Raw genomic sequence first — 19,439 nt, 5'->3', positions numbered from 1 at the left:
CCAAGACTATGAGTCAGCGTACAAAGTTTAACTCACTAAGACTTTGAGACCAGAGTACAAAGTTTAACTCACCAAGACTATGAGACCAGCGTACAAAGTTTACCTCACCAAGACTATGAGACCAGAGTACAAAGTTTAACTCAACAATACTATGAGACCAGTGTACAAAGTTTAACTCGCCAAGACTATGAGACCAGCGTACACAGTTTAACTCACCAAGACTATGAGTCAGCATACAAAGTTTAACTCACCAAGACTAAGAGTCAGCGTACAAAGTTTAACTCACCAAGACTATGAGACTAGCGTACAAAGTTTAACTCACCAAGACTATGAGTCAGCGTACAAAGTTTAACTCACCAAGACTATGAGACCAGAGTACAAAGTTTAACTCAACAAGACTATGAGACCAGCGTACAAAGTTTAACTCATCAAGACAATGAGTCAGCAAACAAAGTTTAACTCATCAAGACTATGAGTCAGCGTACAAAGTTTATCTCACCAAGACTATGAGACCAGCGTACAAAGTTTAACTCACCAAGACTATGAGTCAGTGTACAAAGTTTAACTCACCAAGACTATGAGACCAGAGTACAAAGTTTAACTCAACAAGACTATGAGTCAGCGTACAAAGTTTAACTCACCAAGACTATGAGACCAGCGTACAAAGTTTAACTCACCAAGACTATGAGTCAGCGTACAAAGTTTAACTCACTAAGACTATGAGACCAGAGTACAAAGTTTAACTCACCAAGACTATGAGACCAGAGTACAAAGTTTAACTCAACAATACTATGAGACCAGTGTACAAAGTTTAACTCGCCAAGACTATGAGACCAGCGTACACAGTTTAACTCACCAAGACTATGAGTCAGCGTACAAAGTTTAACTCACCAATACTATGAGACTAGCGTACAAAGTTTAACTCACCAAGACTATGAGTCAGCATACAAAGTTTAACTCACCAAGACTAAGAGTCAGCGTACAAAGTTTAACTCACCAAGACTATGAGACTAGCGTACAAAGTTTAACTCACCAAGACTATGAGTCAGCGTACAAAGTTTAACTCACCAATACTATGCTGCCAGCGTACAAAGTTGAACTCACCAAGACTACGAGTCAGCGTACACAGTTTAACTCACCAAGACTATGAGGCCAATGTACACAGTTAACTCACCAAGACTATGAGACCAGCGTACAAAGTTTAACTCACCAAGACTATGAGTCAGAGTACAAAGTTTAACTCACTAAGACTATGAGACCAGCGTACAAAGTTTAACTCACCAAGACTATGAGTCAGCGTACAAAGTTTAACTCACCAAGACTATGAGGCCAGCGTACAAAGTTTAACTCACCAAGACTATGAGACCAGCGTACAAAGTTTAACTCACCAAGACTATGAGTCAGCGTACAAAGTTTAACTCACCAAGACTATGAGGCCAATGTACACAGTTAACTCACCAAGACTATGAGACCAGCGTACAAAGTTTAACTCACCAAGACTATGAGTCAGCGTACACAGTTTAACTCATCAAGACTATGAGTCAGCGTACAAAGTTTAACTCACCAAGACTATAAGACCAGCGTACAAAGTTTAACTCACCAAGACTATGAGTCAGCGTACAAAGTTTAACTCACCAAGACTATGAGACCAGAGTACAAAGTTTAACTCAACAAGACTATGAGTCAGCGTACAAAGTTTAACTCACCAAGACTATGAGACCAGCGTACAAAGTTTAACTCATCAAGACAATGAGTCAGCAAACAAAGTATAACTCACCAAGACTACGAGACCAGCGTACAAAGTTTAACTCACCAAGACTATGAAGTCAGCATACAAAGTTTAACTCACCAATACTATGAGACCAGCGTACAAAGTTTAACTCACCAAGACTATGAGACCAGAGTACAAAGTTTAACTCAACAAGACTATGAGACCAGCGTACAAAGTTTAACTCATCAAGACAATGAGTCAGCAAACAAAGTTTAACTCATCAAGACTATGAGTCAGCGTACAAAGTTTATCTCACCAAGACTATGAGACCAGCGTACAAAGTTTAACTCACCAAGACTATGAGTCAGTGTACAAAGTTTAACTCACCAAGACTATGAGACCAGAGTACAAAGTTTAACTCAACAAGACTATGAGTCAGCGTACAAAGTTTAACTCACCAAGACTATGAGACCAGCGTACAAAGTTTAACTCACCAAGACTATGAGTCAGTGTACAAAGTTTAACTCACTAAGACTATGAGACCAGAGTACAAAGTTTAACTCACCAAGACTATGAGACCAGAGTACAAAGTTTAACTCAACAATACTATGAGACCAGTGTACAAAGTTTAACTCGCCAAGACTATGAGACCAGCGTACACAGTTTAACTCACCAAGACTATGAGTCAGCGTACAAAGTTTAACTCACCAATACTATGAGACTAGCGTACAAAGTTTAACTGACCAAGACTATGAGTCAGCATACAAAGTTTAACTCACCAAGACTAAGAGTCAGCGTACAAAGTTTAACTCACCAAGACTATGAGACTAGCGTACAAAGTTTAACTCACCAAGACTATGAGTCAGCGTACAAAGTTTAACTCACCAATACTATGCTGCCAGCGTACAAAGTTGAACTCACCAAGACTACGAGTCAGCGTACACAGTTTAACTCACCAAGACTATGAGGCCAATGTACACAGTTAACTCACCAAGACTATGAGACCAGCGTACAAAGTTTAACTCACCAAGACTATGAGTCAGAGTACAAAGTTTAACTCACTAAGACTATGAGACCAGCGTACAAAGTTTAACTCACCAAGACTATGAGTCAGCGTACAAAGTTTAACTCACCAAGACTATGAGGCCAGCGTACAAAGTTTAACTCACCAAGACTATGAGACCAGCGTACAAAGTTTAACTCACCAAGACTATGAGTCAGCGTACAAAGTTTAACTCACCAAGACTATGAGGCCAATGTACACAGTTAACTCACCAAGACTATGAGACCAGCGTACAAAGTTTAACTCACCAAGACTATGAGTCAGCGTACACAGTTTAACTCATCAAGACTATGAGTCAGCGTACAAAGTTTAACTCACCAAGACTATAAGACCAGCGTACAAAGTTTAACTCACCAAGACTATGAGTCAGCGTACAAAGTTTAACTCACCAAGACTATGAGACCAGAGTACAAAGTTTAACTCAACAAGACTATGAGTCAGCGTACAAAGTTTAACTCACCAAGACTATGAGACCAGCGTACAAAGTTTAACTCATCAAGACAATGAGTCAGCAAACAAAGTATAACTCACCAAGACTACGAGACCAGCGTACAAAGTTTAACTCACCAAGACTATGAAGTCAGCATACAAAGTTTAACTCACCAATACTATGAGACCAGCGTACAAAGTTTAACTCACCAAGACTATGCTGCCAGCGTACACAGTTTAACTCATCAAGACTATATGTCAGCGTACAAAGTTTAACTCACCAAGACTATGAGTCAGTGTAAAAAGTTTAACTCACCAAGACTATGAGTTAGCGTACATAGTTTAACTCACCAAGACTATGAGGCCAATGTACACAGTTAACTCACCAAGACTATGAGACCAGCGTACAAAGTTTAACTCACCAAGACTATGAGACCAGCGTACAAAGTTTAACTCACCAAGACTATGAGGCCAGCGTACAAAGTTTAACTCACCAAGACTATGAGACCAGCGTACAAAGTTTAACTCACCAAGACTACGAGTCAGCGTACAAAGTTTAACTCACCAAGAATATGAGGCCAGCGTACAAAGTTTAACTCACCAAGACTATGAGACCAGCGTACAAAGTTTAACTCACCAAGACTACGAGTCAGTGCACAAAGTTTAACTCACCAAGACTATGAATCAGCGTACAAAATTTAACTCACCAAGACTATGAGACCAGCGTACAAAGTTTAACTCACCAAGACTATGAGACCAGCGTACACAGTTTAACTCACCAAGACTATGAGTCAGCGTACAAAGTTTAACTCACCAAGACTATGAGTCAGCGTACAAAGTTTAACTCACCAAGACTTTGAGTCAGCATACAAAGTTTAACTCACCAAGACTATGAGTCAGCGTACAAAGTTTAACTCACCAAGACTATGAGGCCAGCGTACAAAGTTTAACTCACCAAGACTACGAGTCAGTGTACAAGGTTTAACTCACCAAGACTATGAGTCAGCGTACAAAGTTTAACTCGCCAAGACTGTGAGACCAGCATACAAAGTTTAACTCACCAAGACTATGAGACCAGCATACACAGTTTAACTCACCAAGACTATGAGTCATCGTACAAAGTTTAACTCACCAAGACTATGAGACCAGCGTACACAGTTTAACTCACCAAGACTATGAGACCAGCGTACAAAGTTTAACTCACCAAGACTATGAGTCAGCGTACAAAGTTTAACTCACTAAGACTATGAGTCAGCATACAAAGTTTAACTCACCAAGACTATGAGTCAGCGTACAAAGTTGAACTCACCAAGACTATGAGTCAGCGTACAAAGTTTAACTCACCAAGACTATGAGGCCAATGTACACAGTTTAACTCACCAAGACTATGAGACCAGCGTACAAAGTTTAACTCACCAAGACTATGAGACCAGCATACAAAGTTTAACTCACCAAGACTATGAGACCAGCGTACACAGTTTAACTCACCAAGACTATGAGACCAGCGTACAAAGTTTAACTCACCAAGACTATGAGTCAGCGTACAAAGTTAACTCACCAAGACTATGAGTCAGCGTACAAAGATTAACTCACTAAGACTATGAGTCAGCATACAAAGTTTAACTCACCAAGACTATGAGTCAGCGTACAAAGTTGAACTCACCAAGACTATGAGTCAGCGTACAAAGTTTAACTCACCAAGACTATGAGTCAGCGTACAAAGTTTAACTCACCAAGACTATGAGGCCAATGTACACAGTTTAACTCACCAAGACTATGAGACCAGCGTACAAAGTTTAACTCACCAAGACTATGAATCAGCGTACAAAGTTTAACTCACCAAGACTATGAGGCCAGCGTACAAAGTTTAACTCACCAAGACTATGAGACCAGCGTACAAAGTTTAACTCACCAAGACTACGAGTCAGCGTACAAAGTTTAACTCACCAAGACTATGAGGCCAGCGTACAAAGTTTAACTCACCAAGACTATGAGACCAGCGTACAAAGTTTAACTCACCAAGACTATGAGGCCAGCGTACAAAGTTTAACTCACCAAGACTATGAGACCAGCGTACACAGTTTAACTCACCAAGACTATGAGACCAGCGTACAAAGTTTAACTCACCAAGACTATGAGACCAGCGTACAAAGTTTAACTCACCAAGACTATGAGTCAGCGTACAAAGTTAACTCACCAAGACTATGAGACCAGCGTACAAAGTTTAACTCACCAAGACTATGAGACCAGCATACAAAGTTTAACTCACCAAGACTATGAGACCAGCGTACAAAGTTTAACTCACCAAGACTATGAGTCAGCGTACAAAGTTAACTCACCAAGACTATGAATCAGCGTACAAAGTTTAACTCACCAAGACTATGAGACCAGCATACAAAGTTTAACTCACCAAGACTATGAGACCAGCGTACACAGTTTAACTCACCAAGACTATGAGACCAGCGTACAAAGTTTAACTCATCAAGACAATGAGTCAGCAAACAAAGTATAACTCACCAAGACTATGAGACCAGCGTACAAAGTTTAACTCACCAAGTCTATGAGTCAGCCAGCGTACAAAGTTTAACTCACCAAGACTATGAGTCAGCGTACAAAGTTTAACTCACCAAGACTATGAGACCAGAGTACAAAGTTTAACTCAACAAGACTATGAGACCAGCGTACAAAGTTTAACTCATCAAGACAATGAGTCAGCAAACAAAGTATAACTCACCAAGACTATGAGACCAGCGTACAAAGTTTAACTCACCAAGTCTATGAGTCAGCCAGCGTACAAAGTTTAACTCACCAATACTATGCTGCCAGCGTACAAAGTTTAACTCACCAAGACTATGCTGCCAGCGTACACAGTTTAACTCACCAAGACTATGAGGCCAAAGTACACAGTTAACTCACCAAGACTATGAGACCAGCGTACAAAGTTTAACTCACCAAGACTATGAGTCAGAGTACAAAGTTTAACTCACCAATACTATGCTGCCAGCGTACAAAGTTGAACTCACCAAGACTACGAGTCAGCGTACACAGTTTAACTCACCAAGACTATGAGGCCAATGTACACAGTTAACTCACCAAGACTATGAGACCAGCGTACAAAGTTTAACTCACCAAGACTATGAGTCAGAGTACAAAGTTTAACTCACTAAGACTATGAGACCAGCGTACAAAGTTTAACTCACCAAGACTATGAGTCAGCGTACAAAGTTTAACTCACCAAGACTATGAGACCAGCGTACAAAGTTTAACTCACCAAGACTATGAGACCAGCGTACAAAGTTTAACTCACCAAGACTATGAGTCAGCGTACAAAGTTTAACTCACCAAGACTATGAGGCCAATGTACACAGTTAACTCACCAAGACTATGAGACCAGCGTACAAAGTTTAACTCACCAAGACTATGAGTCAGCGTACACAGTTTAACTCATCAAGACTATGAGTCAGCGTACAAAGTTTAACTCACCAAGACTATAAGAGCAGCGTACAAAGTTTAACTCACCAAGACTATGAGTCAGCGTACAAAGTTTAACTCACCAAGACTATGAGACCAGAGTACAAAGTTTAACTCAACAAGACTATGAGTCAGCGTACAAAGTTTAACTCACCAAGACTATGAGACCAGCGTACAAAATTTAACTCATCAAGACAATGAGTCAGCAAACAAAGTATAACTCACCAAGACTACGAGACCAGCGTACAAAGTTTAACTCACCAAGACTATGAAGTCAGCATACAAAGTTTAACTCACCAATACTATGAGACCAGCGTACAAAGTTTAACTCACCAAGACTATGCTGCCAGCGTACACAGTTTAACTCATCAAGACTATATGTCAGCGTACAAAGTTTAACTCACCAAGACTATGAGTCAGTGTAAAAAGTTTAACTCACCAAGACTATGAGTTAGCGTACATAGTTTAACTCACCAAGACTATGAGGCCAATGTACACAGTTAACTCACCAAGACTATGAGACCAGCGTACAAAGTTTAACTCACCAAGACTATGAGACCAGCGTACAAAGTTTAACTCACCAAGACTATGAGGCCAGTGTACAAAGTTTAACTCACCAAGACTATGAGACCAGCGTACAAAGTTTAACTCACCAAGACTACGAGTCAGCGTACAAAGTTTAACTCACCAAGAATATGAGGCCAGCGTACAAAGTTTAACTCACCAAGACTATGAGACCAGCGTACAAAGTTTAACTCACCAAGACTACGAGTCAGTGCACAAAGTTTAACTCACCAAGACTATGAATCAGCGTACAAAATTTAACTCACCAAGACTATGAGACCAGCGTACAAAGTTTAACTCACCAAGACTATGAGACCAGCGTACACAGTTTAACTCACCAAGACTATGAGTCAGCGTACAAAGTTTAACTCACCAAGACTATGAGTCAGCGTACAAAGTTTAACTCACCAAGACTTTGAGTCAGCATACAAAGTTTAACTCACCAAGACTATGAGTCAGCGTACAAAGTTTAACTCACCAAGACTATGAGGCCAGCGTACAAAGTTTAACTCACCAAGACTATGAGTCAGTGTACAAGGTTTAACTCACCAAGACTATGAGTCAGCATACAAAGTTTAACTCGCCAAGACTATGAGACCAGCATACAAAGTTTAACTCACCAAGACTATGAGACCAGCATACACAGTTTAACTCACCAAGACTATGAGTCATCGTACAAAGTTTAACTCACCAAGACTATGAGACCAGCGTACACAGTTTAACTCACCAAGACTATGAGACCAGCGTACAAAGTTTAACTCACCAAGACTATGAGTCAGCGTACAAAGTTTAACTCACTAAGACTATGAGTCAGCATACAAAGTTTAACTCACCAAGACTATGAGTCAGCGTACAAAGTTGAACTCACCAAGACTATGAGTCAGCGTACAAAGTTTAACTCACCAAGACTATGAGGCCAATGTACACAGTTTAACTCACCAAGACTATGAGACCAGCGTACAAAGTTTAACTCACCAAGACTATGAGACCAGCATACAAAGTTTAACTCACCAAGACTATGAGACCAGCGTACACAGTTTAACTCACCAAGACTATGAGACCAGCGTACAAAGTTTAACTCACCAAGACTATGAGTCAGCGTACAAAGTTAACTCACCAAGACTATGAGTCAGCGTACAAAGATTAACTCACTAAGACTATGAGTCAGCATACAAAGTTTAACTCACCAAGACTATGAGTCAGCGTACAAAGTTGAACTCACCAAGACTATGAGTCAGCGTACAAAGTTTAACTCACCAAGACTATGAGTCAGCGTACAAAGTTTAACTCACCAAGACTATGAGGCCAATGTACACAGTTTAACTCACCAAGACTATGAGACCAGCGTACAAAGTTTAACTCACCAAGACTATGAATCAGCGTACAAAGTTTAACTCACCAAGACTATGAGGCCAGCGTACAAAGTTTAACTCACCAAGACTATGAGACCAGCGTACAAAGTTTAACTCACCAAGACTACGAGTCAGCGTACAAAGTTTAACTCACCAAGACTATGAGGCCAGCGTACAAAGTTTAACTCACCAAGACTATGAGACCAGCGTACAAAGTTTAACTCACCAAGACTATGAGGCCAGCGTACAAAGTTTAACTCACCAAGACTATGAGACCAGCGTACACAGTTTAACTCACCAAGACTATGAGACCAGCGTACAAAGTTTAACTCACCAAGACTATGAGACCAGCGTGCAAAGTTTAACTCACCAAGACTATGAGTCAGCGTACAAAGTTAACTCACCAAGACTATGAGACCAGCGTACAAAGTTTAACTCACCAAGACTATGAGACCAGCATACAAAGTTTAACTCACCAAGACTATGAGACCAGCGTACAAAGTTTAACTCACCAAGACTATGAGTCAGCGTACAAAGTTAACTCACCAAGACTATGAATCAGCGTACAAAGTTTAACTCACCAAGACTATGAGACCAGCATACAAAGTTTAACTCACCAAGACTATGAGACCAGCGTACACAGTTTAACTCACCAAGACTATGAGACCAGCGTACAAAGTTTAACTCACCAAGACTATGAGACCAGCGTACAAAGTTTAACTCACCAAGACTATGAGTCAGCGTACAAAGTTAACTCACCAAGACTATGAGACCAGCGTACAAAGTTTAACTCACCAAGACTATGAGACCAGCGTACAAAGTTTAACTCACCAAGACTATGAGTCAGTGTACAAAGTTTAACTCAACAAGACTATGAGACCAGCGTACAAAGTTTAACTCACCAAGACTATGAGGCCAGCGTACAAAGTCGTCTGTGATTGAGACGTACAATACAGTAACTGTGGATAATTAATAAAACCATCTTCGTTCTTACATTCTGACCTCTCTTCGATTATGTGACAAATGTCACTGTAAATAGACTGCTTTATCAGATCACTACACTGTAAAATAAAAACGGAAATGAACTGATAGATTTACAAGAGATATTGTTTCGATCTCTAGTATCAAAACAGTTCCCCACTTGTGTTGGCACGAAAGCACGTGTTTAAATACGGTAGTGTACAAACTAATTTGTTATCGGTGTATGCAAATAGTGACTGAAATAGGGAACACAGAAAACAAAAATGTATGTGCTAAGGGGTGTCGGTGACGTCACTGCACCAGCAATGAAAGTAAAAGTTGATCGCGCTATGAGAGGTCACATGTTCTTATAAAAGTGTACAACAGGCTAGCATAAAACACGCCAAGCTACGGAGTTGGCGTAACAACTGACACAGCCGAATTAGAATCCCGGTTCCACCAGAACCGCCGCTTGGATTTCCAACGCACTTGTCACTTGAATATAGATTATAATTTGCATTTATAGATATGTTAACACGAATTGAAATCAAATTGCTTAACAAATAATAGTGTACGCCATGAGACGATGCGGTGTGTGAGAATATCTTAGTACCCATAAATTAATCGAAGTTGATTTAGTCACCTCTAGTTAAAATTGATTTCTAAAAAGCAAAATATTGCATAATCTTTCTATGGTTGACTACACCGGTGGCTGTCACTATTTGTCAGTGAATGAATCTCGTCCAGTGGAATTTGCCTACCCATTGAGTAGGGGGTCCACCCCTAAGTTACGATTTGAACTTGGGTCCACCGATCATAATTCTGATACAACAACCACTACGCCAGTCTACAATAGTCCGTATCAGTCACATGATTTTGAATTACAGATGACGTCATTTTATATTTTACAAAGAGAAAATGAAACTTTAAATGAGTTTGAAATATACAAATTAAGTTTGAGTAGTAGTTTCCCTTATTACTTTATCTTCGATTACGTGACTATTTAGTATTCGTTATCTTGTTAGGAAATGTATATGTATATTTATTTACCCAAATTTTTTAATTATACCCCCCCCCAAAAAAAAACCCTATATTATCATACGGGTGAACAGTTAGCCATGCATTTGGAGAAAACATACCTTTACTCATTGGCGGCGAGTGAACGAGTCTACTAGTATTATTTACCTGTATATCCTCAATGTATTCGTTTTCAGGGTAAGGTGACATGAGTGATATCTGCGAGAACACACTCGTTAAATATTGTAACTTCGTGCTTGTCTCATTGGTATCCATTGTTGCAGATAACCCGTATATCGTGAAGATGTTGTATGTATAAATCTGTACGCGTTATTCATAAAGATGTCTCACACAGAACATCGTCACAGCCTTCAGTGCGTTTGGTTCCACGCTTAGTTCGAACATAAATACAAATAGCCAAGTGCCAATATATCATATAAGAACACGGGATGCGCATGCGCATTCAACAGTGCTACATTCTATAACGACTGTATTATAAACGGAAGGCCCCTGCGTGATATTCATCGAAACTAGTAAGTTGTCAGCAGTGTGTACGTGTTAATACGAAAATAATATATCGTCGGTCTAGGGCGCCACTCATCTCCTAAGTGGCTGAAACAGTGGGTGTACGTTACAGAAAACACGTGGAAGGGGTGTTTCATTCCAGCTAAGGTCGAATAAACTTGCTTTACGTTTTTACAACCATTTTCAGAAAAGAAGTATATCAATTAAATATAATGAAATTGCAATGTTTTTTGCAATGAGTGGTTCTGTGACAGTGCTTCTTTGAAGAGCTGTGTGTATGTAATACTTTGGTTATCTTCCCAATTTACACTAAATAGTTGGGTTTTGCAACAATAACATCTACACGAATGTGATCTCAGAAAGAGTATGAAAAGTAATAACTATGTGCTTAGCTACTATTTCCAAAATTCAATAATACACATGCCATGTCACGTGTTTGCTGAGTGGACCCTGGGATCGTCGATTAGAACGGTTTGCGTACATTCATCATACGATCTAAACGTGCGTGTACAACGAGTGTAAACATCCTATTTGTTTGCGCAGAATGATTCAAGCTGTAAGTATACCACAATCTGATCATAACACCTTGTTCAAGTACCCGTGCCCGGTACGCTTTTATTGATTAGCATGGCATGGCTAGCAGATTCCACATAGTTCCACTTATCATTCAGTAAAGGAGTGTTTATAAAATATAATATAATAGGCGAATATTGAGTGTTATTTATTTTATAATATAATGAAATGTTACTATTATAATCATCATTGATATTCTCGTGCCATCCTACACTTTGCGGGATTCAACGTGACATGTTGGGTCGTATTTATATCTCTGTGGAAGCTTAATTTTTATGTATGTTGTTGCTTAATTGTTTTGTAGGTTCAACAATGTTTAAATTGTTAATTTAAGCTTCCAACAGGAGACGGTTAGGCAGCGTAAACTTTTAGAGTTAGTCTTAGTCATAATGTTTATTCTCCAAGCATATACTTGGGATCAATCATGACTCCTGGTTCGCTGGCACGCCACCAACGGCAAACTCATTCGATGTTTGGTGAATTGCAAGTAGGCAGGTAAACAATTGAGCTTAGTCGCAGTCTGGAAGTTTTCTACAATTTCCAGTCTGTTTAAGTTTTTAAAGTAGATGCATAATAATAACACGTGTGAACACTGGGATAGTACGCGGTCCAAAGTATAATGCGAAATAGTCACATGGTCGTAAAACGGTGTGGAACTCATGAAATGACGGAGTAACTGTGAAGTAGTCGCTCGGTCGCAAAAAAACACACACAATTATAACTCTATTCCACAATTTTTGCTATCCTTTTTTTTTTTTTTTTTTTGAAAAAGTCAAGCCTCATTTTAACCAACATCTTTTGCGCTGTACTCCACGAAGTAGGCTCCGTTTTGTTAATTTGTGAATATAACAGTTTTTTGTTGTTGTTATCTAAAGACAATCGTGTAAGTGAAGGTTTTGGCCGTTGTTTACTCGAAAATAAATATATCTACGATGACAAATCCATAATGCAAATAGAAAAAGAAAACATTTCCCGCCGAACTTTGGCGTTTGATGAATAGAGCTTGAATTATGAATATTTATGTGTGTAAATATGACGTTTTTTATGCTTTTCACGTCTTGAACGTTCCATATACATTACATATATTTGTATTGAATTAAAACGATTTGATAACATTGACAAACGCATTAATTTGTAAACCTGGACAAAGGATATATAGTTAGTACGATCGACAGGTTCGCCAGTATGAATGGCGCCCTCTATGCCGAAATATATAAAAACAACAGATTGTTTGTATTGTCATATGTGTAAACTTTTTAAAAGGGTTCTTTAGAGTGATGTATTCATTGGTTTTCGTTAGTGATGTGATGAGTTGATGATTTGATGTTTCGACTTTTGTTTCAGACCCCTTTGAAAGTAGTTTCAAGTTGTTCTTCTAGTGTCACAAATTTACAATTAACTCTTCAAACCGAACGCTTCTTCTTGAATCTCAACCGATTCATAGTTACTATGACGTTTTCAAGCCAGTAATTATTGTACGTTAATTAAGTCCGTTGAAGCTCAGACAAGATTAATACAATTTCTCAATATCAAATATGCAATATTATGGAATTTTATGATTTTGGTTAAAGTCAGTGGTCATCACGCCGCGCCATATACTAGGATATTGGTCCCACACGACTTATTGGTTTGTGCATAGTCACGCATCTTGGAATCATTTCACGCATCATTTCAGTTGATGACGTATCGGGTGTAGTGGTAATATCCCCAAATTTATATGAATAATAGTATAAAAAGTGACACATGGCGGAAAATGACAGCGATCGGTTTACTTCAATGTTGTCAGCACCTTTGTAATGTCAAACGGGAACATTCCGACGCACAGGTTGGGTAACAACTGTCACTTTCTTTTCTAAAATTAAATATCCGGTGTGATCATGAGTATGCATCTTGTCCGTACCAACTTCCCGTAAATTACCCTGAACGCTTTGAAAGTAACAAAGCGTGTTAACCAAACGCGTGTGGTTTCTGGAACATGTCCATAATTTGATCAACAACATAGTTGAGAGAGATTTGACCTACTTACTTTCTTTGTTTCTATGCCACGGTAGCCGGCCAGGCAGTGCTGATAACGGCGAAACAACAGAAAACCTAACCGTACCGTAGAGTATTTCAGCAGACTAATGACGTTTTATGATTTTGTAAAGTGTAAAGCCTGGCATATGGTGGATTCGAATCATTTGTTAAATTAATCTACAATGTTGCCAGCCAATATTCGTAATATTAAACTATGGGAACCTTTTTACGATATATTTAGTACTTAACATAGTAATCGTCACTGTACTGTAAGTACTGTTAAAGTAATTATATATTTTCTTTCTATATTGCGTATTTCTATAAGGAAATAAATATACAAATAAGATTTTTTTTACGTTTACTACACTTCCACTTGAATGACCAAATCAGCAACTTGAAACAAACTATTACATGCCTATTATTAGCCCCTTCAAAATGGACAGTGACCTTTTTTTATTTACTAGAACTTTGTCTGTTCAAATCACGGAGATAAAAAGAAAGCAAACACGTTTACCCGAAGCTTTCCGAGTAATCTTAATTTTGACTCAGATCTCAAAAACCAGTGTTGTCCGCTCTCACATACTGACGTCAAATTGTTTTACTTTCTCTGTGTAAGTGAACGCTGCTAAGCATAAACTTGCGCAGTAACAGTAACTACGGTGGTGTTCAGTGACGTCATGTGGGTCACGACTGGTGGTGAAAGCTATTGTGTTCGTTGCTGTTAAACAACCGTGACTGAACAAATGGGAGATATTTCAATGACATAGTCTTATTATAATAACAACGCACAGTGACTCAGCATTCACTACACTGGCAACCAAAGGAGTTCGTAGAACAGTAAATCTCTATACCAAACAACGCGTGAAGATGATGGATTTTACAGTTTATAACTAACAGTTGAATTGTTGAACGAAGGTGCAATAATTAAATTTAAATATATGTTTTTGGATTTTTACACAATCAACTATAATCTATAATATGTCAGTTTGAGCTGAGATTTTTATACTTAAAGACAAATCTCGAGTAAACAAAAAAAAAACGAATCGTCAAAATGTTAAGACAGAAAAGGCCACTATTTCGAACCACGATCGCCGCAACATATTCCCGTATTGAAAAAAAAAATAAAAGCTAAACAAAAAACACACATTTAATTTCATAACGCATGTTTTTTTTTCACCATTTACACTCACCCACTGTGCCTGGTAAATAATTCAAATAATAAAGTAACCAAATTACTATTGCCTGCTTCTTTGTAAAGCAGTTCGTTTTTATTATTTGTGTACATGTACATGTGATATGTAGATTTGGCAATGGTATGTGCGTATGTACAATATAATGTTTTGTATGTGGTTCAGCTTCAGGGGGTTACGATATCCGGGGAGAGCGTCGTGATACAGGAGAACAAAACAAAAATTGAAGAATGTTCTAATTTTAGCGTCAATCTATTTTTGAACAATGACGTCGTCACTTGACCAGCGTCGGATAAATCAGCTTTGAGTTTTGAGTTAATAATGTGCAAATAAACAAATATGAATCCAACAAGTGTCAGTTTGAAAACAATCATATACTTTGTAGTTTGATCTGACGAACTGTAAATAGATAAAAGAAAGAAATTCAATAGTTATAAATTGTATGGGAAAGATGTATGCATCGTGATAAAGGACTATTTCAATGACGTCACCAAAGTGTGCAGTGATTGGTCGCTGTAACCTCAAGGACCGTGACAACCGGCGTCAATTACTATCTGAAGACGATCGATTGTACGACAAGGTCGATACACAAAGAGATAAAACAAAGTAGCATTAGTCATCAAGGGAGTGGTTCCAATCGGATTACCTGCAAACCTGGTTTCTGTTTTAACCTCGATTTTCAGAAGGCCGGATGGGTGTCGAGTGAGAGTCACGTGATCAGCCGGATAACTTATAAAACGAGCCGAAGTAGCTCAGAAAGGCATACAATCTCAAGCTGGACTTGAGGAAACACGACAAGATCAAAGATATTTGAAGCTTTATCTACTTTTAGAAGAATCTAAAGATGGAAACACCGTGCTGGTCATGGTCGGTTATACTTGCAATATTATTTACCGTTTTTATTAGTGGTTTTGGATTCCCAACTGAAATCCCACCAGCTCCGATGCAATCGATCAGCGATATACGGGACATAGGAAGTGCAATGGTGAGATTCTTTCACATTTACATCCTGAATTTCATGTACAACTTTCAATCCACGTTCGTACTTATATTTTAAAGTCTTTTTATTTATATGGTGTCATTTTAATTTTGTTGAATAGGAATTTTTAGATCACTATGGTTATCTGAATACGCATTTAAATGGACTTATGGGAGAAGATACGATACGAGCAAGTATACGCGAATTCCAGAGATTTTCTCATTTAACTGAAACTGGTAGGTAGAACACTTTAAAAACCAGTGTGTTTAAATTTGACTGTTTTGAGTATTGGTATTCGGCATGTTGATAGACACAATAAAGTGTGATTTATGGTAAAATTAAAACAATTGTTCATGGTTGACGCACAACATAGTGAGCAAACTGCGCACACACGTGTATTATTGGTACATACAATTAATATAAAGTACGTAAGTCTTCCTAATTTTTTATGACCATGCAAAATCAAGAAATCCTTGTTATGGCAACATTTTGAATGTTTTGACAGGTGCAATGGACGAAGCTACTGTTGAAATGATGAACTCCCCACGCTGCGGACTGCCAGACGTGGACAGCACTACCAGCGGTGGGAGACAAAAACGTTACTATGCTCATTCTCAGTGGGATAAAACTGACCTGACATACGATATCATCCAATACACACCGGACCTACCTCAAAGTAAAGTGGACAGCGAAATTGCCAAAGCTTTCAAGGTACACATCATTCTTGTCACTATTCAAATCGTGACATATTATGGCGTTCTACAACCATAAAAAGTGTAAGAGTAGTTGTATATTACCTTGTATTACGTCACAAAACGCAAATATCTCTCTTTCCGCCATTTTGAAATGAACGACCATTGAAAAGGAGGCGCCATTACATTCATACTGCGGCATACGGGTCACTGATTTTTTTTCAGAATACCAGTCATGAAGAATTCAGTCTTCCAATTATATTCGTAATCTTGAATTTAATTAAAATATTTGTACATACTTTCTATATATATATATACATATTTAGCTTTGGTCAGACGTGACGGCACTGACATTCTCTCGTGTCCATGGTGACGATACCGCCGATATCAAGATTTCATTTCCCGCCCCGTTTATTCCACACGAAGATGGCTATTGGAAAACCACATTTGATGGACCCGGCAAAGTCTTGGCGCATGCGTTCTTTCCATCAAATTACGGAGACATAAAAGGTGATGCACATTTTGATGATGGCGAAAATTGGACAGCTGACACATATGAAGGTAAAACGTCAACATTTAAGTATATTAAGTACAGTATTTAAAAATTAGTTTTACAATTATTTCAAATATTGCCCAGAAATCATTCTAAATGTTGGTTCGAAAACAAAATTTAAATAAATGCTAATTTATTTGCAGGTACTAATTTGTGGTTGGTTGCTGCTCACGAGTTCGGTCACAGCCTCGGCCTCGCGCACTCAGATGTGATTGGCTCCCTCATGTATCCTTATTATTCTGGATATAAACCCAATTTTCAGCTGACCTCCGATGACATCGCCGGCATGCAGTCTTTATATGGTAAATATTGCCTTATTACATTTCATTTATAATTGTTGTGTTCAATGAGTATGACATAACAGTACACTTATCCGCTGATCACGTGCTTGTCCGAAATTCAAATAAACTCCAAAATGTGTCTGAGTGATACGGGACACGATAATTTCACTCATTCACCATTGAATATGTTTGTCTTCCAAGGTGCGAAAGTTCCCGAACCCGACATCACCACAACAGCACCAAAACCCGATCCAAATCTGAACCCAGGTCCCAGATTGTGTCCTGATAATGTCGATGCCATCACAGCAACAAAAGACGGACACACATATGCGTTTCAAGGTATGTCACCATCATTTAATATCGGCCGAGTTAAACCTTTCAAAATCACCGACCAGATTGTACCTCGTTTTCAGTAATTCTTCCTAAATTCAATATATTGCTGATAATTTTTGATGAATAGTATCATCATTTGATCACAAACCTTTGACAAATGGTAGCGAATTTTGAAAAATCAACTGTTCAATTGAAAGCGTTGAACTGTGCAGTATTGTCACGTAGCATAACAAAATGGGTGTAGAGTGTCACGAGACTTGACTTTTGCAATAATGATATTTTGTAAATCTATAATCGTTATTTACATTTCCACAGGTGACTATTTTTGGCGTCTTCAGGACAAAAACGTAGAACAAGGATACCCTAAGCGGATCAGTGATTACTGGTCAGGTCTTGATGGAGATTTCGACGCCGTATTTACCTCGTCTAACCCGTGGTTTTGGGGAAGCAAAGGACTCACTGGAAAAACGTGGTTCTTTAAAGTGAGCTAACACGACAATCTCTTTTTGTGCAAATTATTATTTCCCGTTCAGTAACGTCTCTAAAGTTATTGTCGATCGGTTATAGTCACTATGGTAACGTTTCAACACGTACATAATATACTTTCTATGTTCTATGTCGCCGCGCTGACTGAATCAAACCGATTTTCTTAACAGGATAGCCGTGTATGGCGCTTTCAGAATATGGTCATGGACCCGGGTTACCCAAGGCTAATCAACGACGAATTCAGGGGCTTGCCTACACACATTGATGCAGTATTCGAATACTATGGCAACGGACAGACATATTTCTTCAAAGGTAGGTTTCAAGTTAAATATGCAGGTTTAGCCTTTACTATACGGATAAGTACTAGGTCTAGTAACGGTCTCCATACAAACGTGACCAACTTAACATGAAGGGAAAGCTTCTATGACTTCAGTCATTTGTCGCATGTTCGCTATATTTATGTTTTTATGGTCTTATTTTCAGATGGGTATTTCTATATGTTAAACTGGAGAATGGAAGTAGTGGGTCCATTTTACATGACAACATGGCGAGGAATTCCCGATAATATCGACGCCGTTTATCAAGAAAGCGACCAATACGTGTATTTCTTCAAGGACAACCTGTATTACAAGTTCGAACACGACATCTTCCAGACACTTGCCGGTTATCCCCGCTCCTCGTCTGCCGATTGGTTTCTCTGTAACGTCTAGAAAAAATTGGACCAAATTGATGGGCAGATTGAGAAATATCTTTGTTCTCAGCCACATCTTAACTACTGCCGAAATTAAAAAGTTTTCTAAAGTGCGCTGGTCGTACTTGTGGTATACCCAAGAGTTATTATTATTTTCTTTGAATTAGATTCGCAAATTATCACAAACTAAAATTATGATCGTTGGAAATTGAAACCTTGAATTACAACACTCCGTGAGTAATCATACGTAGTATTGTCTATGACAGTATTATAAGTTTATTTTCGTTGTGTTACATATCATTTTAACCATGTAAGGGTTGTATAAACAGCATTATTTGTAATATTTCTCAGATAAATTCACACATCCCAAGGGCAGGCCCTTTGGCGCCAAAAACCCACCCTGTTCGTGGTGAGGCAGTTATGTATGAATATATTTGCTTAATTTATTAAAATAATTTATTGTATACTCAGTATTTTGCGATATAAAACAATTTTATATAATAGCGCCGCCTCGTGGTTTTTATTATATTAGTTTTAAAAACTACTCTCATGT

General features: G+C 38.6%; 2 protein-coding genes across 2 annotated transcripts in view; one reads left to right on the top strand and one right to left on the bottom strand.

Annotated features, from left to right (window-relative positions):
- Positions 1-10,845, bottom strand: part of LOC102809243 (mitochondrial sodium/calcium exchanger protein-like) — a 38,008-nt gene extending 27,163 nt beyond the window's left edge. The window contains exons 1-2 of the mRNA XM_085491000.1: positions 10,736-10,845; positions 9,493-9,651 (exon numbers count right to left, since the gene is read on the bottom strand). Of these exons, the coding sequence (XP_085347126.1) occupies positions 9,493-9,651; positions 10,736-10,843 (267 nt within the window). The 5' untranslated portion in view covers positions 10,844-10,845. The remainder of the gene's footprint in view (positions 1-9,492; positions 9,652-10,735) is intronic.
- A 4,805-nt stretch (positions 10,846-15,650) lies between these two features.
- Positions 15,651-19,387, top strand: LOC100377895 (stromelysin-3-like). Its single transcript, XM_002740999.4, has 9 exons — positions 15,651-15,856; positions 15,972-16,086; positions 16,356-16,561; positions 16,869-17,103; positions 17,239-17,397; positions 17,578-17,715; positions 18,025-18,191; positions 18,366-18,507; positions 18,679-19,387. The coding sequence occupies exons 1-9, from the start codon at positions 15,716-15,718 to the stop codon at positions 18,903-18,905; spliced, it is 1,530 nt and encodes a 509-aa protein (XP_002741045.1). The 5' UTR covers positions 15,651-15,715; the 3' UTR covers positions 18,906-19,387.
- The last annotated feature ends 52 nt before the right edge of the window (positions 19,388-19,439 follow it).

This window comes from Saccoglossus kowalevskii, chromosome 16 (assembly GCF_978046115.1).
Source record: "Saccoglossus kowalevskii chromosome 16, keSacKowa6.1, whole genome shotgun sequence".
NCBI lineage: Eukaryota > Metazoa > Hemichordata > Enteropneusta > Harrimaniidae > Saccoglossus > Saccoglossus kowalevskii.
This window is presented reverse-complemented; position numbering and strand designations above follow the sequence as displayed.